Genomic DNA, 24,710 nt, shown 5'->3' with positions numbered 1-24,710 from the left:
AATGAACTCAATCACGGACTCATTTAAGGATTTTTACTTTTGGAGTTGTTTTTTTTCTCCTTCCCTGTATTGCACAGTTCTTTACATTTGTTTACATGTGTACATTTCTTTTGCTGCACCATAAGTGGTAATTCTGCCTGGCACACAGGAAAAAGAATCTCAGGGTTGTATGTGATGTACTCTAAATATGAAAAAAAATCTGAAAAGTTTCCTGCCATCAACATCCCCAAAGATCCTGACAAACAAGACACTTTTGGCTGCTGAATTGTGCAAATTCTTTTGACCAACCTTCATTGAAGGCCCACGTGATCGCCTCCTCCATGTCTCGGACTCACTGTTTGGTAGGCGTTTCCTGGTCGACACAGGCACTGAGATAAGTGTCCTACCCCCTGCAGGCCTCGACACCCGCTGCAGCAAGAAGGGCCCCACACAGGGCAACACAACAGCTCCTGCATTCGAACTTTCGGGACCAGCACCATCCCCCTTCATTTCAGCAACAGCCGCTTTACATGGACCTATACCCTTGCGGCAATAGTGCAACCGCTCCTGGAGGTCGACTTTCTTCGGGCCCACTGCTTGCTGGTCGACCTCAAGGGAAGGCGTTTGGTGCATGCCAGAACCTCTCAAATTCTGCCTCTGGGGAAAGCCAAGCTACCCACCCTCCACCTGGACTCTATAACACTCTCAGACAATGAAGTTGCCCACATCCTGCAGAGTTCCCCTCAATAGTGGCACCACAGTTCTCCATGGCCAAGCCAAATCACAGGGTAAGGCACCACATACTGACCTATGGCCCCTGCTCTACTCCAGGGTATGCCAACTCCCACCCAAGAAACTCAGCATAGCAAAGGAGGAGTTCAAAAAGATGGAGGAGCTTGGGATTGTGCAACACTCTAACAGTTCCTCCACGTGGTGCCCAAATCAGCAAGAGGTTGGAGACCATGCAGTAACTACTGCTGTTTCAATGCCACTACACACAACAGATAACCTGTGCCCCACATCCAAGACTTTGTCATCAATTTGAACAGCACATCAGTGTTCTCCAAGGTGGACCTCATCCAGGGGTACTACCAAATCCCAGTTCACCTCCAGGACATCCCAAGACTGCAATCGTAACCTCCTTTGGTTTGTTCAAATTTCTCCACATGCCCTTCGGTCTAAAGAATGCGGCTGATGGACACAGTGGGCCAGGACCTCCCATTTGCTTCATCTACTGGTCGATATCCTTATCGCCAGCCATAGATGCAAGGACCACGCTACCCATCTGAGACAACTGTGCACCTGTCTGAGTGTGTTCATCAACCCAACAAAGTTCCAGTTCGGTCTGGACATCATCAACTTCCTGAGGCACAGAATTAATAAGCATGGGGCCACATCCTACCCAAGAAGGTTGAGGTGGTCTGGCACTTCACCAAGCCATGCATGGTGAAAGGACTGCAGGAATTCGCCAGTATGATAAACCTTTACCATAGGTTCATACCAGCAATGGCACGTATTATGCACCCCCTCTTTGCGCTGATGAACAGCAAGGCAAAAGACATTGCTTGGAACGTGGAATCCTCCAGGTTGTTCCAGAGTGCCAAAGATGCACTAGTCAATGCCACCCTCCTGGTCCACCCCAGTTCTGAGGCATGTGCAGCTTTAACTGTCGATGCCTCCAGCACAGCAGTAGGGAACGTGCTAGAACAACTCATCAAAGGCCAGTGGCAACCCCTGGCCTTTTTCAGCTGGTATTTCTGCGCCCCCATCCCACCCCACCCCCCCCAGAATTCACTTCTGACCAGGAGCTGTTAGCACTGTACCTGGCGCTAAGACATTTCTGTCATTTTTTGGCAATTCAGGATTGACCACAAGCCAATGACTTTCGCTTTCCATAAGTTATCAGACCCATGGTCACGCCGACAGCAGAGGCACTTGTCCTACATGTCCGAATTTACCACGGGCATTCAACATATCGTAGGGAAAAACAATGTAGTGGCTGACGCTTTGTCACTTCTCACAATCAAGTTGATACAGGCCTGTGCCAAGGAATTGATTATGTGGACCTCGCCAAAACACAGCAACAAGACCCTGAGATCCCGCTTACAGGACAGCCATCTCCGGAGTCATGGTGGAGGACATCCCTGTCGACCCAGGTAACCTGACACTGTTGTGTGAAGTTTCTACCGGAAGACACCGCCCATCGTCCCGGCCGAATAGGGACGCCAGGTTTTCAAGGCTATCTACGTGACGGTCAAATGGTGGCCAACAGATTTGTCTGGCATGGCCTCCATAAACAGGTCAGCCAGTGGCCAAGGTCTGCATGAACTGTCAGTCCTCCAAAGTGAAGGTTCACACTAGAGCGCCTACACAGACTTTTGAGCCAACACAGCACAACGCAAGTTCAGCCACATGAACATTGACTTAGTGGGGCCATTACCGGTTTCCCATGGAGCAAGATACCTTTTGATCATGGTAGACTGCTCTATGAGGCGATCCCGCTGGTTGATACCACCACAGAAACCTGCGCCAGGGCACTCGTTGACACATGGATGTCCCAATTCAGGGTGCCAGAGCACCTTACCTTGGACGGGGGCACAATTCACCTCCGGGCTCTGGCAGCACTGGCTAACTTTCTGGAAATGTAACTCCACCATGCCACAGCATATCACCCGTAGGCCAATGGGTTGGTGGAGTGCTTCCACAGGCACTTCAAGGCAGCCTTGATGGCCTGGCTTAAGGGTACAAACTGGGTGGACGGGTCCTGCTGGGAATCCGTACCCAGTCTCGGTGGTGTAGATGGTCTACGGCATGCCTTTAATCATCCCTGGGGAATTCTTCACCCCCAATAAATCCCTGGAAGACTCCGTGACAAAACTCAAGAGCCTGCAGCGGAAGCAGGGGTCCTTGGCCAGTGGCAATCTCCATCTAACGGCCTGCCCAAGCATAGCATCCTGAATGACCTAAGGACTTGCTGGTACGTGCTCTTGAGAAGGAGCACATACATTACAACGTCCCTACGAGGGGCCCTACAAAATCATTAGAGACAATATTTCTACCTTCATCCTCGACATCAGTGGTAAGGAGGAAACATTTACCATCAACCACCTGAAACCAGCATATCTGGACTGTAATGAGCCGGTCTGCACTCCACCCCTGCCACGAAGGGGTAGGCCACCAAAGGCAACAGACAATTGCCAGGTCGCTGGTTCTGGGGGTGGGGGCTCCTGTAGTGGCCCGCCTACGGAGCCAAGAACCAGCCCGCAAAATAGCTGACAAACGCGTGGACCTGGGGGGTGACACCGGCCATCACATGTGACCTCCACATGGCGGGAAGATTGGGAACTCTGGCAGGAATGCAGGCCAACCCAAGGTCGGCACTCCAATGTCGTGGGCCCCTGACGTCAGTGCCAGAGCACATATAAGCAGAGCTGCCAGTGCAATAAAGCAGAATTCAATTTCCATTCCTTCCATACGCTACCACACTTCCAATAACAGTGACCAGTGTACAGTGCAGGAACAGGCCCCTCATCCACCATGTCTGTGCGTGACCATAATGTCAAGTATAAACTCATCCCAACTGCCTGCCCATGCTTTATATCCCTTCATTCCTTACCTGTTCATGTTTTTTCAAATGCCTCCAACATTACTACTGTATCTACTTCCACCAAATACCATGGCAATGTATTCCAGGCACCTACCACTCTGTGTAAATAAACCTCCCATGTCATGTTGCATCCATGCCTTCCAGTATTTGACATTTCCAGTCTGGGGAAAAATATTCTCTGAAAAAGCCTCCAGCACTCCAGAGAAAAAAAATCAAACTTTTTTCAACTTTTCTTTATAGCTAATACTCTCTAATCTAAGGTACACCCTGGTGACGTCCTTCTGAACCCTTTCCAATACCTCTGTGTCCTTATTGTATTGCATCAACCAGAAGTGTACACAACACTCCCAAATGCGGCCTGACCATAATTTTAGATAGCTGCAACATGGCGTGCTAACTTTTAGACTCAACGTTCCTTCCACAATCAACAAATGTTGCCATCTCACTCTGCCACATCCTCGTGGACCCATTTCCTTATTCCAGTTGGCCATTTCCACAGTTGCAAGAGCAGTGACGTTTCATTTTTGGTGGAACATCTACTCTCTATAATCTCAATCCTTTTCCAGCCAAAATCACCATAAATAGGTCTACAACAAAAACAGAAAGTGCTGGAAAGGCTCAACAGGTCTGTGGAAAAGGAACACTATGTTTCTGTCTGGGATCCTTGATCAGTACTGGGAAGAAAAAGCAAATTAATTTTAGGTAGAAGGTGGGTAAGGGGGAATGAGTCAAAAAAGGGAATGGTTCTGACAGGGAGAGTCCAGGATTCTGTCAGGCAAACTCTGAGGTCTTGATGTGCAAATCCACCCAAATGTGATTCTCAAGAATCACTATTTTGATTCCTCACATGACACATCCTTTGTCAATGGACAACCCATTCTTGCATTCTTATGAACAAAATAGGAGCAATGATCTTCAAGTGAATCTGCCATAAGGGCCAACCAACCGATGACAATGGGGTCATATTCTTGGCTTTGATTGCCCTATTGATATTGACATTTCTGATCTTGTTGCAGGGTCTTCAAACAGAACAGTTGACTTACAAATTTTGCCTCCACAGATGTTGCTTGACCCACTGAGTTTTTCCTGCATTCTGCTTTTAGATACAGAGCATGATTGGGGCTGCCACAAAAGGTGACAAAGAGTAGATGCCGGTATCCAGGACAATTCAAGTGTTTACTCCAACCACCATCTTGCAAATTGGGACTTACCTCCACAAAGTGTTTATGTAAGAGGTATCGGAAAGAAGCCAAACAATGTTGGTTCACCACATTTGGGCAGAGCTCTGTGGACAGAAAAAAAACAATATATTTTTAGTATTTACCTGAATCTTTCTACCACTCTTCTCTCCCTTATCACCATTTCTAACATTATTTGTTTCCAATTTCTGGCTAGGAGTCTTGATGGGAGATTTGATTGTGGGGGAAATCACTGTATGTTTATACCCAATCCAAGGTACACCCTGGTGATGTCCTTCTGAACCTTTTCCAATACCTCTTTGTCCTTATTGTATTGCATCAACCAGAAGTGTGCCCGACACTTCCAAATGCAGGCTGACCATAATTTTAGATAGCTGCAAGTGCCTGGTAACTAGCAACATCCAAGAGCTAAAGATGAAAATAAATAGAGAAGGAAAGAATCAATAAATTGATCCCTAATATGAAACCCTTCAAACCTGCTCCTTCAAATTTCCTACTAATACTCAGCTTCACCTACCTGCTTTATCCCCATAACCCTAAATTGCCTTACTATGCAAAATTCTATCTAACTTTGTCATAAATATAGTTAACTAAGTACTTTCCACTGCTTCCCTACACAGAGAATTCTATAGATTCACTCTATGGAAAAGCAGTTCCATCTCACCTCTCTCCTAAATCTACTCCCCAGTGTTTGAGGCTATGTCCCCTAGTTCTAGTCTCAGTACCAGTGGAAACAACTTACCTGCTCTTTCAAGTTAAAGTTTATTATCATCTGATTTTAGTTGTACAACCTGACAAAACAGTGTCTCTCCAGACCATAGTTCACACACAAAAACACATAATACAGTGCATAATGATTACATAAATAATCAAGAAATATATAAAAATATTTGGGATGATTTTCACAGTTTTGGTATACTGCTCATCAGCTTCACAGCCTGTGGGAAGAAGTTACTCCCCAGCCTGGCAGTTCTATACCTTCTTTCTGACGGTGTGGGTTGAAGATACTGTGCGTTGGAAGGAAAGCATCTTGTACAATTCCTTGAGCCCTACTTAGACAACACTCCCAGTAAATGTCGTCTATAGAGGAAAGGGATCCCAGTGATCCTCATGGCTGTATTATTCATCTCAATTCTGCCTGCAAAAGGTTGTCAAAAAAGGAGGCAATAGCCTTGCCCTTCTCACCCTTCTTAGGAAGTGTAGGCACTGCTATGCCTTCCTGACTAATGAGGTGGTGTTAGTGGGTCCAGGATAGGTCGTTCCTTATATGCATGCCAACGAACTTTGTGCTCTATCCTGTCTCCACCATAGAGCTGGTCAATCTTCATCGTCCTGAAGTCCACAATTATCTCCTTTGTCTTGAGCATATTGAGACCCATTTAACAAGCCTTCCTCTCTCATCATTGTTGCTGATGATGCAAACTACTGTTGTATCATCTGTAAACCTAATGATTCTGCTGAAATGAATCTGGCAGTACAGTTGTGAGTCAGCAGTGTGAACAGCAGCAGGCTGAGCGCATGGCCCTGAAGACCACCAATGCTCAGCATGAAGGGGCTGGAGGTCTTGCTATTGACCCAGACTGACTATGGTCTTTCCATTAGGAAGTCCAGAATCCAATTGCAGAGAGGGGTGTTGAGACCCAGTGAGGACAGTTTATTTACCTGCTTATGTGGTATGATCATATTGAATGGTGAACTGAAGTCAATGAAAACAGCCTGGCGTATATGGCATCGTTCTCCAGGTGGATCAGGATAGAGCGGAGGGTCAAGGCTATTACATCATCTGTGGATAGGTTTGGACAGTAGGCAAATTGTGTCATTCTGTCCCTTTCACAATTTTAGATATTTCTATAAGATCCCCTCTCATTCTTCTGAATGCCAGCAAGTATAGTCACAGGCAACTCAATCTTTCCTCACTGACTAACCTTGTCATCTCTGCAATCAACCTGGTGAACCTCCATTGCACCGCCTCCAAAGCCAAAATATTTTTCCTTCCAAAGTGGATGACCTTGCATTTGCCAACATTGTACTCCATCTCTCAAACCCTCTTAACCTATCTATATCTCTTTGCAAACTCTCTATATCTGCTGCACAATTTGCTATTCCATTTAATTTAGTATTAACAGCAAACTTAGATATGCTGAACCCAGCGCTGAACCCTGATGCCAACCAGAAGAACACTCATTTATCCCAACTCTTTGTTAAGCAATCCTATGTCCATGTGAATACATTAACCCAAACTCCATGCATTCTTTATACAAGGATAAATCTTTTATGTAGCACATTATCAAATGCCTTCAGGAAATCTACCTGTTCCCCTCTATCCATTGTGCTTGTTATGTCCTCAAATAACTCCAGTACATTTGTGAAACAGGACCTGTCCTCCGGAATCCATGCTGCATCTACAAAACGGAAAAATTTCTATCCAGTTGTCTTGCTATTTCTTCTTTAATAATTGCATCAAACATTTTCCTGACTACAATCTAAAGTGGAAAGACTTATCAGCTTAGATCTTTCTTAAGGAATAATTTGGGACAGTCTATGGCCCTACTTGCATATAGTGACATAGAAATTCTAATTCGAAAGGGGAATACGCTTAAGTTTATCTCTACAATGTATCTCATATTCCAAAGGCTTATGTAAGTCAAGGGAAAGGTGGGAGTTGGACTTGGGCACAACAATCCATGAGTGGTGCTGGTCAAACCTGTGTCTGGGCAGGATAGCAGCTGTTATTAATGCCAGGTACAGGTTGGTGCAATATAACTTCCTGCATCATCTGTACCTCACACCACAAAAATTGTATAAATCCAAATCAGAAATCTCAGAAATGTGCTTTAGGTGTGGTGAGGAGTTTGGAATCTTTATCCTCTGGGAGGAGGCATTCTGAAAAAAAATTACAAAAAGTGGATTTTCCACTGGGAAACAATATGGTCGTGAGTTTGAAACTGTCCAGATACCAAATTCAGTTTGTGAAGGTCACCTTGTCGGTAGCCAGGAAGTGCATCTTCAACCGTAATGATGAACAATAATTTAGTTGGAAGTTCAACTCCCAACTAAATATTACACAATGGTATACAGAATCACATACATTTTGAGGAAGAAATATGGCACATTCATTAGGGTGTGGCATCCCTATCTGCAGCACATTGGTGCATGGACGTAATTATACCGTATTTAGATAACATGAATACAACAACTATGCCAGTAGTGGAATGCTTGAGATCAGTGAACTGGGTCATGGCGCAGGCAACGCCCTCTTGTATTTTGTTCCTTCTTTTTTTTAAGGTTTCTTTGGGTTCTTCTTAAGTTCCCTTAAAGGTTTTTGACTTTAATGATATTTTGTTCTTTGTATTTGTTTAATTTATGTAATCTTTTCTTTTTTGTATTAGGGTACAGAAGGGAGGGGAGAGAGGTAGGGGTAAAATAACTATGATATACACTATAAACAATAAAAAATATATTGTTTATTTGGATTTATAGGAGACTTTGAAAGTCAAAAATATTTAAAAAAAGCTGAATTACCTATAGTTACAGCTTTTTGCTTACATCATTTTTTTAAACAGTGGCATGACATTTAAAGTCTTCCACTCCCCAGAAACAGCTCAGAGTCCAGACACTTTTGGTAAATGACCACAAACGCATCCACTATAACGGTCACTATTTCTTTCTGTACCCTAGGTGCATTTTATCAGGACCAGGAACTATTCTACCTTCACACCCACTCCACTAGTTTGCTCAGCATTACCTCAATGGTGGGAGGTCTTCATCTCTCAATGCATCTTCAACCGTAATGATGACACAATAATTCTTTTGCCCTTTAAAACCTTGTTCTGGATTCATATATTGTGTGCTCTGAAGAGATTGAATGTCGCTAGCTCTTTCATTGTCATTCGAGCACTAGCAGTGCCATCTGTGGCTCCTTGCTCGAGTCGACTGAATTCGGTACCCATTGGCCTGCTGGAATGTTAGGTGTTAGCCCTTTGGGTATTTCACTTTGAGTGATAGATCTTTCAGAAGCCTGAGCTAATGCTTTTACTTTGGCCATATTCATAGCATATTGTTCCTCAAGCTCTAGTCTTTTCTCTCTTCAATTATCATTTTTGTTCTTTTTGCTCCAATTGTTGTTTCTTCATTTCAGTTTCCATATCTTATAAAGCATGTATTTTCTCAAACCATTCACAATGTGCACAGATAGTAGCCAAGTCTGCTTGCACTTTAGCATGCATACCTGATAGGCTTAAAGCACACAAAGCTGAACTTGCTCTTAATGCCTTTGAAGATCTTCCTGTGCTCATAACCTTGGAAATACTATCATTAGGATTCACATCTGAACTTTCAGATACTGCTGATTCAGTCTCTATCTTCAGCATTTCACTCAATATAGCACCAGTGTGACTTTGCAACATACATTCATCTGTTTCAGTTCCACGAACTTTTAAGTCAGCTACTGAGACCTACAGTGCCTTATCGGAGTCTTCTTATTGCTTGGTAGTTGAAGCGGCTTCTTCTATGGTGGCTGGCTCCAACCTCCTGCCAAGAGTTGTCGGTCTGCCTTGGTGGCTCAATTCATAACCAAATAGCTCTTTGAGAGGAGCTGTTTTCTCGACGTCTTTAGCCCGACGAAACTTCTTCTTATCAACCTTGGTTCTTCACACTACAGCCTATTTTCTCCTGATTCCTAGGAACTGTAAACAAATTTGTATCTTGTTTGATCCCTTTAAGAGGATTTCTGCTTAACTGAATTGTCTATGCTGTGTTCTGCACACAAGTTTCCTTATCAGATGTTTATAATCTTACAGAGCATATTCTTCTGGGCTTCCTGCCAGATTCTGCAAACCAGAGCTCTATCTTATCTTGAAGGTCACAGGTGTCTTTCAAGGGTTGGTTTGATTTTAAACTATACAATCAGACAGACATATTCTAACAGAAAACTGGATTTTTTGTAAAAGCTTTCAGACAAATTTTACGAGCCTTTCTTCCAAAGATCACAATTATAACTTTTCTTTGAATCAAAATATAGTCAACGCTTTCCAAGTTCTAGTATTTCCCAATTTCAAAATGTGTAATCTTCAAGGAAATGTGAGGACGATATTCTGAATTACTATCTTATTAATCCAATAAACCAAACTTTGTAGACACAGCTTTAAGTAGCTTTAATTCGTTGATAAAACGGAAAAACATTTTGAATAACTTCGCGTTAAGATTTTCATAATGATGAACAAAGCATACTGTATAATGATATGCAACTTTAAACATATATATGAAGAAACAGACGAAATAAAACGATATAAGATGAATTCAAAGAAAAGTATCTCGAGCTCACATCTCCTTCATGGTTCGTTGAAGAGTGAGATGCAAGTTCTTGGTCCGCTCGAATATTACGAAATAGGCACTATGGTAACACTACAAACAATACTTTTTCTTAAAGGGGTAGGCACAAAATTAACTAAGAAGCAAAACCACAAGGTTTCAACCTTTACAATGACTCCATCATCCTCTCAGGCAGAATGTGTAACATTCCAACCACCTACTGGGTAAACAAATTCTTCCCCAAAACCTCTCAAAATGGTTTCCCTTTTATCGAAGACATGCCTTCTAGTTATAGACACTGCTGCTCAAGGAAAATGAATCCCACACTTCGTCCTATCTATGCCCCTTGTTATTTATGCTCCTCAATTTATACATTTTAGTCAGGTGCTTCCTCAGCCATCTCTACTCCAAGGAAAACAAACACAGCTAAACCAGCCTCTGCTCACTGCGGAAATGTCTCATCCAAAGTAACAATCTGGAGAATTCTCTCCACAACCCTCTAGTGCAATCACATAATTCCTACAGTGTGGCAAACAGAACTACACCATAAGATATAGGAGCAGAAATAGGCTATTCAGCCCACTGAGACTGCCCCACCTTTTAATCATGAACTGATCCATTTTCCCACTCAGCCCCACTGCCTGACCTTCTCCCCATACCTTTTGATATGGCCTGGCTAATCAAGAACCTATCAGTTTCTGCCTTAAATACATTCAATAACTTGACCTCCACAATTGCCTATAGCAACAAATTTCATAGATTTACCACTCTCTGGCGAAAGAAATTCCTCCACATCTCTGTTCTAAGCGGACATCAATTCTGAAGTTGTGCCCTCTTGTCCTAGACTCACCCACCATGGGAAACAACTTTCCACATCTACTATGTCCACACCTTTCAACATTTGAAATGTTTCAGTGAGATCCCCTTCATTCTCCTGAATTCCAACAAGTACAGGCCAAGGACTGTCAAACACTCATTCCTGGAATCATCCTTGAGAACCACTTCTGAACCCTGTCCAACATCAGCACATCCTGAAATGAATAGCCCAAAATTGCTCACAATACTCCAAGTGAGGTCTTACCAGTGCCTTGCACAGTACTCCAGACAATGTTTTACATAGTCAATATGATGATAATGTGTTTATTGTCATACACATTGTACAATCAAAATTTTTATTTGCTACAGCCCAACAGGAAAAACTAAATGAAATTAAATTAAAAGAACTAATAAATACATTAAATATTAAATATTCACAGTAGTCCTAGTACAAAAAAGTGACTTTTGTGGTGTATACCAATGTGTGATTAGTATACAAAGGGGAAGTTCAGAGCCTGATAGTTGTTGGAAAGAAACACTCAATCTAAAGGTGCTAGTTTTCAGGCTTCTGTACCTTCTGCCTGAAGAGATTCTGACCAGGGTGATGGGGATGCACCCAACCTCTCTGCTGTTTTAACTCTATGACTTGGTAAATTAGTCAATATAATATACATTCTCTTCACCACCAATAGTCATGCTGGTATTTTCAAGGGTACTGGGGCATGTACAGTCACTCTTTCCATTCTTCCAAGCATTCTAACGATACTAGTCCTGCTAAAGTTCATTATCTCACATTTTTTAAGATAAAATTCCATCTGCTATTGCTCTGCCTATTATACTAACTTATCAGTTTCAATCCTTTAGATAAACACTATCCTAGCTATGGGTTTCAACATGGTTATAATACATTAATTCAATAACTTCTTTCTTATATAGATTAAGGAACTGTCTAATGTGGCTCCATTAATTTTTTTGTATGTATGTCTATGAGATGACTTATTATGTTTTCCTTAAAATTTTGTATGCAAGTTTATAGGTTCAACTCAATAAAAATATTTTAAAAAGAAAGACAAAGATAAGCCTTCTCAATACCCACAATACTCAGTTTTTGTCTTTTATCTCTTAATTCACCTCCAAATGATTAATGTTCAAGGTTTGCTTACTTTGATTTACCTTTAAAGGCACATAAAGGGGTTGCATTAGTCCAGTGCCCCTAATATGAAGCATAAGAGAGACCCTTCTGTGACTGAGTATCTGTGGATCCTGCCACCCTCATTGAAGCCACTTTTCCTGCGATCTTTTGGCAGAAGACTTCTCGTCTGTTACAGCAGAGAACCTGACCTTTTGGCCCTTGGTTCCAAATCCCAAATATGATTATAAAGCTGTCAATACCAGAGGCCTTTGAAGAACTTCATTTGCCATCAGCACCTCATGATTCCCAGTCCTGATACCAGGTTCCCTTAAACCTGGTCTAATATGACAATCCTTCCACTGTCGAGCCCCTCAGAGGTCTGCTGCTGTGATCTCCTATCCTGTCAGGCTTCTCCTTCCCACCAGAGTGGCGGCGGGTGGTGGGGGAATGTTCTCCCACTCTGGTGCCCCGCGCCAGTCCGCTGCTGCCTTAGAGCCCACAAGCTTCACAGACTGGGCTATTAAACACAAGCACTGCCACCTTAGGCAGGGACCTCTACGTAAAAACACAGAAATGCTGGGAGGAACTCAGGTCTCTCAGCATCTGTAGGAGGTAAGGTATGAGCAAAAAGCAGGCAGGGGCCTATATTAAAAAGGCTGGGGAAAAGGGAAGAATGAATAGGAGGGGGAGTAGTACAAACCAACAGACAAAAGGTGTTAATTGGATAAGATAGAGAATAGGAGAAAGGAAAGGTGAGAATTGATTGAGGAACGGGGAGGTGGGCAGTGTGGGGAGGTTTTTGGCTCTGCAAAAGGAGACAGAGGGAATAGGAAAGAGAGAGAAAGAGAGTTATAGGAAAGGAGACATTTCACTCATAAATCTGTAGGAGTCATCTACTGTGTCCGGTGTTCCCATTGTGGTCTCTACATGGCAGAGACTAAATGCGGGTTGAGAGATCTCTTTGTTGAGGACCTCAGCTCTGTCTGCCGCAATAGTACGGATCTCCCAGTGGCAACTCATTTCAATTCTCTGGCCCATTCCCTTACTGACATGTCTGTCCATGGTCTCCTGCACTGCCAGACAGAGATCACCCACAAAGTGGAGGAACAACACCTCATAATCCATCTGGGCACCCTCCAACCGATGACATTAACATCAACCTCTGGTTTTCATTAGCCCACACCCCTCTCCCATCTTTCCCCATGTCTTCTTTCCTCAACTCTGTCTGTCTCCCATTTATCTCCTTTCATAGAGCCAAAAATCTCTCCCATCCCTCAATAAATTCTCACCTTTCCTCTCTCCCATCCTCTTATCCAATTTACACCTTTTGTTAGTCTATACTCTTCCCCCTGTCCATTCTTCCCTTCTCTCCAGTCTTTTTAATATTGGCCCCTGCCTGCTTTTCACTCATACCTTGAGGAAGAGCTCAGGCCTGAAACATCAGTAATACAACTTTACCTCCATTGGACGCTTTTTTACTACAGTGTTTTTACTACAATCTCAGCGTCTGCAGACATTTGTGTTTTACAGGGTCTTCTGTGTGTTCTCCAATATAAAATTTTGGCTCCATTCTATAGGAGTTTGAATCTGTATGGGGCCGTCAGGTGTAATTAATGGACCATGAGACCCCGTGGAGGAGCGCTGAAAGATGCATCCCCATTTCCTGATCCGCATCAATCCCATTGTATTTCTGGCCCCCCCCCCTAAATATTCTCAACAGTTCTCTCCAAATTCTACCACTCACTGACACATTAGGGACCATTTTCAGTATCCATTTAATTTACCCCATTTGGGATAATGGAGGAAATCACAAGGAGATGTGCAAACTTCACAAAGACCACACTGGATAGAACCTGGATGGCTGAGCACTATTAGATGCCCACTCGTGGGTTAAATAAAGGAAAGGACCACAGAAGATGTAAATAATAAAGAGAAGACAGCAATAGCCCTGGGAGGAAAAATTAAAGAAAATTGCAAAACCACCTTTGAGTATATTAAGGGCGAAGAAAGTGTAAAGTCTGTGTATGAAGCTGGAGGATGTATGTGACGTTGTTTCCAATTCGTATTTACCTGTGGTCTTCTGATGAAAAAGTCAAGGATCCAGTTGTAGAGGGGGGATACAGATGCCTAGAATTTGTAGCTTCTTCACCAGCTCAAAGGGAGTAATGGTACTGAAGACCGAGCTGTAGTCGCTAAACAGCAACCGTATGTATGAATTATTGTTTTTGAGGTGGTCCAGAGCTGAATAGAGGGCCAGTGATATTGCATCTGCTGTGGAGCAATTGTGACAATAGGTAAACTGCAATGGGTCAGGATCCAAGTACCTGTCTAAATCTCTTTTAAATGTCATAACAATATCTGTCTCTATCTGAATATTCACAACCCTCTGAGTGAAAAACTTACTCCTCCAATCTACTTTAAATTTTCTCACATCTAGTTCGACACTCCCCTCACTGGGATCCTTTTATTAATGCCTCTCATAATTTTATAAACCTCTGCAGTATCACCCCTCAGTCTCCTAGGCTTCAGTGAAAATAAACAAAACCTGTCGAAACTCCTGTAAATACAGCCTTCCATTCCAGGAGACATCCTGGTCAATCTGTGTATTGCTGCTACATTTTTTCTGGAGCATTGTGCACAATGTATTTATCCAATGTTTTGTACAGCTGCAACAAGACATCCCAACTTTTAAGATTAATGCCTTGACCAATGAAAGCAAGCATTCCAAAAAGCTTGACAAAGGGCTCAGATCCTAAACATTGGTTATATTATCTTTGCCTCCTGAAAATGCCGTGGGAGCTGCTGAGTTTCTCCACCACTTTTGTGCATTAACTACAATTTCAGCATTTGTTTCATACCAGATTTCTTCTTCACTACCCTATACACCTGTGTGATTATTTCCAATGACAAATGGACTTGCACCACAAGGTCTCTACTGCTTACTTACATATCCTAACAAAATTTGACCCAATGTGCATTACCTCATACTTTAATGGATTGAATTCTCTCAGTGCTCCACCCAACTTTCTACCTCATCTATGTCCCTTTGTATTTTTAAACAAAGCTTCATTATTCACACATTCACTGATTTTCCTGTTGTCTGCAAAGATATTAATCATACCATCCAGATTCTCATCCAAGTCATATATATTATGAACAAGTATACACAAGCAGAAGCAAGCCATCCTCGACACTGAGAAACTACTGAGAGGAAAGCAAAGCCCAGGATATATGCTGAAAGCAGATTTGTTGAAGCCAAACCCAGTGAGCCCATGTACAGAAAAATAGCAGAGGGCATGGTACATGATGAAAGCAGTGGCTAGTACACATGTGGAAAGCAACATCTTGTGCATGTGTGCACAAGTTGAAAAGACAGCCAAAGATATTGTCTGAAGGAAGATTCAGGATAATTGTTGAAAGCAGAACCCTACATGGAAGCGGATGACAAGAGAATCCAAAGAGAGATTGGATGCAGGGAATGAGGGTAGTGGGGGAATGAATTTGACGGTCTTACTCTAACAGACTTGATAGGCCAAATGGCCTCCTCCTGTGTGGGGAAAAAATGAGAGGATGAGCCACCCCCAAAGAAAGGGTTGCAAACAGGTAACAGGGTAAATACTGACTCTGGTGTACGTTGAAATCAAACTGGTATAGTCGCTACACTTGTTTCCTCAAAGCTCCAGAGATCTTGGGTTGACTCATGACTGTGTGTGGTTTTCCTCCAAAGATCCAATTTCCTCCCCATCTCAAAGACACATTGGCTGGAAGGTTAACTGGCTGCTATAAATTGGCCTGTGTAGATGAGTGTCAGGAGAATTGTGGTGAAATGGATGGATGAATCAGAGAGAATAGGCCAACAGACTTGACGGTCTACTACATCATAAGATAGATGCCAATATGCCAACTACAGCACACAGATCTCAAAGCATCATCATATATAGATGGCGAGCCTCGTAGCAACTAGGGAATGGTGAGCTCAATGTTGATACATAGAATGGAGAACCCACTGTCCATACGTAGAATGAGAACCCAATATAGGCACATAGAATGTGAAGATAGATCACTGTGCATGCATAGAATGAGGACCCATTGTTTATGCATAGAAATGGGGAGCTCTATCTGTAAAACAGAGACCCCCCCCCACTGTTCATGCATGAAATGGGGAGCCTAGTTTTAGAACATAAAACAGAGTACAGTGCAGCCCAGGAACAGGCCCTTTGGCCAATCATGATGCCAATTTAAAATATTGCATCTGCCTGTACATCTATTTTCTGCATTTGTTCATTCATCTGTTTAAATGCCTCTTAAACGTTGCATTTGCATCCTTTTCCATCACCTCTCCTAGAAACGCTTTCCACACACCTGTTACCCTGTGTGTAAAAAAAAATACTTCCCAACTCTCATTTAAACTTTTCTTCTGCCCTCACCAGAAAGCTATGCCCTCCACTAGTTCAGATTTCCACCCTGGACAGTATCTACATTATCTATGTCTCTCAATCTTATATAATTCTATGCTCCAGAGAAAACAATCCAAAAAACTTGTCCAATCTCCTTATAACTAATTCTGTAAACCAGTGGAATGTAGCCTGGAGCCTGAAGAGGAATACTCTCTGGTACACAAACAGCTTCTTCTCCTCTGCTAGATTTCTGAATGCACAATGAACCACACACACTATCACACCTTTATCTTTTTTTGTACTAATTTATTATTTTTTAAATGTAACTGTGGTACTGTAATGCTGCCGCAAAAGAACAAATTTCATGACACAAATTCAATAAATTCTAATTCTGTAAAGGCCCTCTCCAAAGGAATCAGAACCCTTCATGCCAACATCAAGCTACTTCACCAGCAGCTAAGTTCTATTAATCTTCAGTGTTCTCAATCGGTCAACATTACCAACATATGACAGCAGGCGCAAAGATGATCAATTGAAAGTGCACGTTCTTTCCCCAGATTTAAATGCTGAATTAGCTGATCCCAGCCATAATTACAAATTTTCGGATCTCGAACTAACTGTGATTTCTATCCCTTGTAAGTTGACTGACTTGATACTCACTGAAAAAAATTTGAGCTCAGATTATCTTGGAATTATTGCCCAGCAGCTTTAGAGAAGGCACACTGCCATCTAGCTGAATCATAAAGCACAAGCAGCACAGATTGCAATTTAAAATGCACCAAAATCACACACACAGATATCATCCATGGGAAGGCTCATCTCCAAATATGACGCCAACATCTACCAGAACTATACAGCATCAGGTCATGTTCAAATAGACTGCATTCTGATATTACCTACACTTCAATATGTTCTCACTCTGCCCTTCTGCATTGATGAAAGGTGCTGTTAACATGATTTCTATCCCTCTACATATATTATGCACTGTGACCACAGACACACCAGACTACAAACAGTATCCAAGGGCACAATGGAGCTTCCAACTTTGTTAAAAACTTTGCTTTTCTCAGCTGTCTCCGAAAATGATGTGGTGCAAAAAGAGACCTCTTGACAGAATGAGCCATCGTCATGAACAGCAGCAGTTCTTCTGGTAAAAGTGTAAGGTGAGAAGTTCTTAGATTTGGGCCCAATTCAATGTACAAATGGTGTTGATGCAGAAAACATGAAGATGAAAGTATTCTCATTCACCTGCTGCTGCAGTCCTTCTTGGTGATTAAGGTCGCAGATTTGGCTGGGGCTCTTGGAATACCAAGGTAAGAAACCAAGTGATTCTAGACATGGCACACATTACAAATGTGGTGGGCAATGGCAAAGTGAGTGAATATTTAGGGTGATGAATGGGTGCCAGTCAAGCTTTAACCTGTTGATCTCTTTAAATAATGTTGGAGCAGCACTCGCCCAAAGATATTTCATGACAGTCCTGACCTCGATAGCAGAAATACTTTGTAATGTCAAGAGGCAAATCACTTGTCATGGAAATGTCATAAGAATATAACAATTAACATCAGGAGCATGCCATCTGTCCTTTCAAGACTGATCCACTATTTTGTAAGATTATGATTGATTTTCCTGCCTATCTTCATAGCCGTTGATTCCTTTAATATCCATAAATCCATTGGATTCAAATGGGCTTGGTCATAGAGGACAAAGGGTAATGGTGGAGGGGTGTGATTCAGACTGTAGAACAGTGGCGTTCAGAAGGACAAGGATTGGGGTCTCTGATTTGAATGAAAATGTAGGTGGCCTGATTAGTCAATATCCAACAACTCAAAAATTGGTGGAATTGCAGAAAGTGAGGAAATAGTTAAAGGATTCAACAGCATATACAGTAAAACAGTTGGAAATTAGGGTACAGAAATGGAAGATGGAATTTAATCCAGACGAATGTAAGGTGGTGATATTTTAGGAGGTCAAATGCAAAAGACAAGTACTTAATAAATGGTAGAATCTTCAAGAGCACTGATGTACAGAGGAATCTTGTGGCTGGAGTCCATAGCTATCTGAAAATGGAATGACATGGATCAGTTGGTAAAGGCAGGGTATAGCATTTTGCTGGGGGTGGGGGGGGTGGGGTGTGGAGGGTGCAGAAGAGGTTCACCAAGATGTTGCCTAGAATGAAGAGTATTAGGTGTTAGGAGAGTTTGGACAAACTTGATTTGTTTTCACTGGAGCAAAGAGGTCAAGGGGCCAACCTAATAGAAGTTTATAAAATTAAATAAGTCAGAAATAGGCCAGATGGTCAGAGCCTAATTCCCAGGATGGAAGTGTGAATTATCAAGGGCATAACTTGAAGTGAGAGGGGTAGGATTAAAAGGACCAGGATACATTTTAAAAAAATTTTACACACACACTGAATGAGCTGCCAGAGGAAGTAGTAGTGATAGGTACAGTTGCAGCATCTGAAAAATATTTAAACAGGTACATGGAGAGGAACACTTTGGAGGAATGAGGGCCAAATGTACTCATATGGGATCAGTTTTGGTAGAGAACTTGGTCAGCATGGACATGTTGGGCAGAAACCCTGTTTCTATGCTGTAAAACTAATGACTTTACTTTCCTTTACTCGCTTAAACTTCTCCAAGTACTTGCTAATTTTATCCCAATTATTACTTTAATAGGCATTCTCATCACCAGGGTTAAATTGGTGGGCATGAAGATCTTGCATTCTTTATTGATGACAGATGTCATAGTTGCCATTCTGTGTCTCCCCTGAATCTAGAGAATGCTTGAAGATTACAACAATCTTTTTTGCAATCTTCACTTCCCTCAGTAACAGATGCACTCCATTCAGACTAGGTACTTCAAGCAGATTACCTCCTTCTAGTACTCTTCTTTGTTAATTTTCACCCCACCCATTATCTCTACTACCTTCCTTCCACTGAAAATTTTGTAAAATGCTCTTATAGTCATACATGTCCAAAGGCATAGCTTGCTTGTGCTAGATAACATGCACTTTTGCTTTAGTCTCACTTGCCCTCAGTAAGCTCAAACCCCTCCAATTCCCTCCCGTCCATGTAGTTAACCAGGTATTTTTTTTAAAAAGGAAGCCAATGCACCTGCCTCCACCACTTTGTCTGACAGCTTGTTCAACATGCCCACCATTGAGTGAAAAATTATCCCTCACATCTTTTCTAAACCCCACCCCTCACCTAGTTATACCCTCTCTTCTTGGATTCTCCCCCTCATGATTTAAGAGACATTAATAAGACCCCTTCTTAACCTTCTAAGCTCCAAGGAAAACAAGCCAAGTTTCCCAGCATCTCATGGTAACCCAACTTCCCTAATCCTGGCAACAACCTTTTTTGTACCCTTCCCAACTTTAATTAATCTTTTCTATTGCTAGGTAACCAAAACTGTGTACAATAGTGTGACCTTACCAATATCTTGTACAACTTCAATATGACATCCCAATATATATTCAATATCCCAAATGATGAACACGTTTCAAAAATGCTCCCTTAACTACTGTCTACCTTTGCTGCCATCCTTAAACAGCTATGTAGCTGCTGGACCCCTTGGTCTCTCTGCTCCATAACATTTATTTGGGCATTGCCAGTAATAGAATGAGTCCAGACCTGGTCCAATTTACCCAAACCCAGCATCCCACACTTTTGAACTGCATCTGCCATTCCTTAGCCCAGTCCCCCATCTGATCTAGTTCCTGCTCTTCATTGTCCACCTTAGCACATATTTTCATTTCAGCAGCAAACTTTTCAACTTGTCACAAACATCATTTATATTGCATATATTATAAAAAGCAAGGGTCCTTCTAATTCATAATAATCACATTGGGGAAGTGGCAGGAAGTGCACAGCGGTTACCTGGTAATCTGACTCCTGCCAGAGCATTGCGCACTTGAGCATGGAAATACAAAGTTGTGTTCCCCTGGAGAAAATACTTACAACTTAAGAAAAAAGTATGATACTTTTAAAAAAATTTGGCAACCCTACTTAAATTCCATAGGGGGATGACTATAGTATTGACCATTGTGCCTCGCCACCCTACATTCCCCGTCTATTCCTCAATCGGTGGGGTGGAGGGCGGGGGGTGGGAGGGTGGGTGTGTGTCCATCCCATCCCTGCCAGGTAAAGTCAAGAAAACAGCTGAGCTCTGGTTGCCATGCCAAACCCGCAAAACTCTGATTTTTTTTCACACCTTAGTTGTGAGTGTCTTCAATGTCATGTGCAACCGTGATTAGTTAAATGTTAAGTGTTAAATGTTGAGGGTGTGGGGGAGGGGGGGGGAGACAGAAACAGCTTGAACTTTGCAGAAAACTGTATAGAATTGATCATTGTAAATTGTAGTCAATGCTGATACCGTTAAAATTCACACTGATAATGTTGGTAACTGTTTAAGTTTGGAAAAATCATAAATAAAATATTCAAAAAAAATAGCAACCATCCAAGTACTAAACCCTGAAACACTCCACTAATAATTTCTGTCCAGTCTGATAAAGTGCTCTCCACAACCACTCTCCAACTCCCATCACAGGGCCAATTTTTAAAAATCCAGTTGGCCAGATGGCCTCCTATCCTGTGTGCCCTAACCTTCAATACCATGTGGGCCCTTATCAAATGCTTTACATTAACTGCCTTCCCCTCAGCTACTTTCTCTATTGTGTCTTTAGGAAAATTCTCTCAAGTTCATGAGAAATTATTTCTCTCAAATAAATCCATGCTGGCTCTCCCTAATTTTCTCCTGGTCAATTATGAAAAGGTATTATAGGTTTACCTTTCCCACTACACACTAATCATCTTCATGTCCCTGAATCAGCCCCACTTCTCCTCTTATACCCTGCTTGTATAATAAAGAGGAGAATTTGTTTTTCATCAAGTGGATAGGAAGCATTTGGAAATCTCCATCAAAAAGATCTTTCAGTTGAGTGGATGCAAATGATAAAAGAGCACAAGTCCATACACAGGTATGGCATAAATGGCTACATATCTGAGCCAGAGTTAGATAAATATTTGCATCACAGGGGAATTAAGGGTTACGGGGAACTGGTGCTTAAGTGGAACTAAGCCTACGGGCAAATCACCCATGATCTTATTTAAATGGCAGAGCAGGCTCAACAAGCCAGATGGCTGACTTTCTCTCCTATTTCTTATGCTCTTAATGTGGACAAATGGGATTTGTGTAGATGGGCAAAGAAGTTGGATTAGGCATGGTGGGAAGAAGGGCCTTTTCATCATATTCTGCATCTCCTTGATTAATGGAGCTCCAGCTTTGGTCTCCTTAGCTTTCCCACTTCACAGTACCTAATCTGACTAGAATCTCTTTAAAGGTTCTGACATAGTCCTACCCACCAACACTTCACTTTATCCTCAAAAGATTCCCCTCTCATTTCATTGTTGTTGGTTCTCTTTCAATAATCAAGTTTCCTTGCTTTACTCACACAACTGAAACATGCAGGTTAATGCAAAAATAAATACAGTCTAGATTCTGATCAACTGAAAGAAATTTAGATGATAAGAATATAAAAAGAAATAAGAACAGGAGTGGAGCCTCTGAACTTGCTCGGCCATTCAACTAGATCAAAGGTGATTTCATAGAATCAAAGAATTTCGGTGCATGAGAAGGCCATTGAACCTTAGAACATTACAGCAAAGAAACAAGCCCCTTTGACCCTTCTAGTCTGTGCCAAACCATTTTTCTGCCTAATCCAACTGACTTGCACCCAATCCATTGCCCTCCATACCTTTCCCATTCATGTACCTGTCCAAATACATCTTAAGAATTAAAATTGAGCCTGTAGCAGCATGCCACGGTGGCAGTTGGGTCGGCGCTCTGGGCGGTGAGCACAACCAAGAGCCAGCAGACCACGCAGCGGCTCATAGGGGCCAGCATCCCCAATATGGCGCTGGCCCCGCTGCACAGCCATCAGATAAGGACAGCACACGGGGAAGAAGGTATTGTCATGTAAGAATGTACCTGCATGCGGGAAACCCACTATTGTTATGTGGGCAAACAGTGGGAACACAAATGGCATAAATGTTGGGCTTCAGCCCCAATAAACCTGACTACACTCGTGTGTGTGTCTTTACTTCGAGTAGCACACAGCTACATTTGGTGATCCCGACAGTTTAGACGGCATCTAAACCCCAACGATGAGCGAGCCGTCAGCAGTCCACGCGGTTGCCCTGAAGCTGCTATCCTTCTGGACATATCAGCCATGCGTATGGTTCGACCAGGCCGAAGCACACTTTTAGATCCGGCAGATCACAGCAGAGTCCACTCGGTACCACCACATAGTGAGTGCCCTGGACCAGGACACGGCAAGCCGGGTGGCCAATTTCATCCAGGAACTTCTATCACCACCAATGGGGTTCTGGAGCCCGCTGAAGACAACCACCGTACACATTCCAGGGAAATGCCAGGGCCAGCTGTCGCTGATAACCACAGCGGCTGGCCAACAAGTCAGCCTCCTGTACGTGAGGGACCATCAATCCAGATGGTGGTTCCTTGTGGACACAGGAGCAGAGGTTAGCATCCTGCCCCCGTCGGGGCAAGAAACCAGAAACAGACAAGAGGGCCCCACGCTGAGGGCTGCCAACAACAGCACAGTCAGGACCTATGGCACACGCAAGGTCCAACTGCAGTTGGGAGGCAGCCTCTTCTTATGGGTGTTCACGTTGGCAGCAGTGGAACAGCCACTCCTCAGGGCAGACTTCCTGCATGCCCACAGCCTGCTAGTGGACCTGAAGGATCAGAGACTGGTCCACACACAGATTTTCCAGACTTTTTCCCTCAAGGTCACCAGGCACCTGGCTCCCCAATTGGACTCAGTGCAGCGATCCATGGACGAGTACACCAAGATCCTAGCAGAGTTCCCGGCAGTGTTTACCTCCTAGTTCACCACAGAGATGCCCCGGCATGGAGTGCAGCATCACATCCACACCTAAGGCCCATTGCTCCAAGCACAAGCAAGACAACTCCCCCAAAAAAGCTCCAACTAACAAAGGAGGAGTTCGAGAAGCTGGAAGAGCTTGACAGCTCATGGGCTTCTCCCCTGCACATAGTGCCCAAGGCCACTGGGGTTTGGAGACTGCCATCTCAACGAGGCCACAATGCTAGATAATAATCCCGTACGCACAGCCAAGACTTTGCACCCAATCTGCATGGGTAAAGGTCTTCTCGAAAGTGGTCCTCGTGCTGGGATACAATCAGATCCCAGTACACTTTGATGACATTCCCAAGACCACCATCATCACCCCATTCAGCTTGTTCGAATTCTTGCACATGCATTCAGGTTGAAGAATGCCACGCAAATCTTCCAGCGGCTGATGGACACAGTGGGCTGAGACCTGGATGGCACCTTCGTCTACCTAGACAAGCACAGACCATCAAGAACACTTGGTGCACCTCCACAAACTCTACACCCAGCTCAGCGAGTTTGTACTGACGATCAATCCAGCCAAATGCCAGTTCGGGTTGGAGATCATCAATTTCCTGGGCCATAAGATAACCAAGGGCCACACTACTACCCAGCAAGGTGAAAGCCATGTGAAAGGTTCCTAGGCCCAGCACAACCAGGGGGACAACAAGAGTTTGTGGGGATGATCAACTTTTATCACTGGTTCATCCCCTCAGCTGCCAGAATCATGCGATCCTTGTTTGCCCAGATGGTGGACAAGGCCAAAGACGTAACATGGGACAAAGAATCGGCGGAGGCTTTCGTGAGGGCCAAGGAAGCCCTGGCGGGTGCCACTCCTTTAACAAACCCCAGGGCAGACGCTCCAACAGCCCTGGCAGTGGATGCCTTAGGATTGGTAGTGTTCTGGAGCAGATTGAAGGGAGTTGGCGACTGCTGGCTTTCTTCAGCAAACATCTGCAGCCTCCAGAACTGAAGTACAGCACTTTTGACAGAGAGCCACTGGCGCTGTACTTAGCCATCCTACACTTCCGGTACTTCCTCAAGGGAAGGACATTTACAGTCTTTACTGACCACAAACCCGACCTCCGCCCTGGCCAAAATCTCGGACCTCTGGTCACCTCACCAACAACATCATCTGTCATACATCTCCAACTACACCACAGTCACGTGACATGTCTCAGGCAAGAACATCCAGGCAGAACATCCACACGCTATCGAAAGGAGTGGCTTTTGTGCCGCTAGCAAAATTGCAACAAAACGAAGCGATGATACCCCAGTACAGGACTGCCATATCAGGACTGCAACTCCAAGACATCCCAGTTGGCACAAATAACAC

The 24,710-nt window shown here is 43.3% G+C and overlaps 1 protein-coding gene across 15 annotated transcripts in view; it reads right to left on the bottom strand.

Moving 5' to 3' along the window:
* Positions 1-24,710, bottom strand: part of exd3 (exonuclease 3'-5' domain containing 3) — a 291,961-nt gene that overhangs the window by 148,785 nt on the left and 118,466 nt on the right. For all 15 annotated transcript variants that reach the window (XM_069935253.1, XM_069935270.1, XM_069935262.1 and 12 more), the window contains one exon: positions 4,798-4,871. In XM_069935253.1, the coding sequence (XP_069791354.1) occupies positions 4,798-4,871 (74 nt within the window). The remainder of the gene's footprint in view (positions 1-4,797; positions 4,872-24,710) is intronic.

Source organism: Narcine bancroftii, chromosome 1 (genome assembly GCF_036971445.1).
Source record: "Narcine bancroftii isolate sNarBan1 chromosome 1, sNarBan1.hap1, whole genome shotgun sequence".
In the NCBI taxonomy this organism is placed as follows: Eukaryota; Metazoa; Chordata; class Chondrichthyes; order Torpediniformes; family Narcinidae; genus Narcine; species Narcine bancroftii.
Note: the sequence above shows the minus strand (reverse complement) of the source record. Positions and strands in the feature narration are given on the sequence as shown.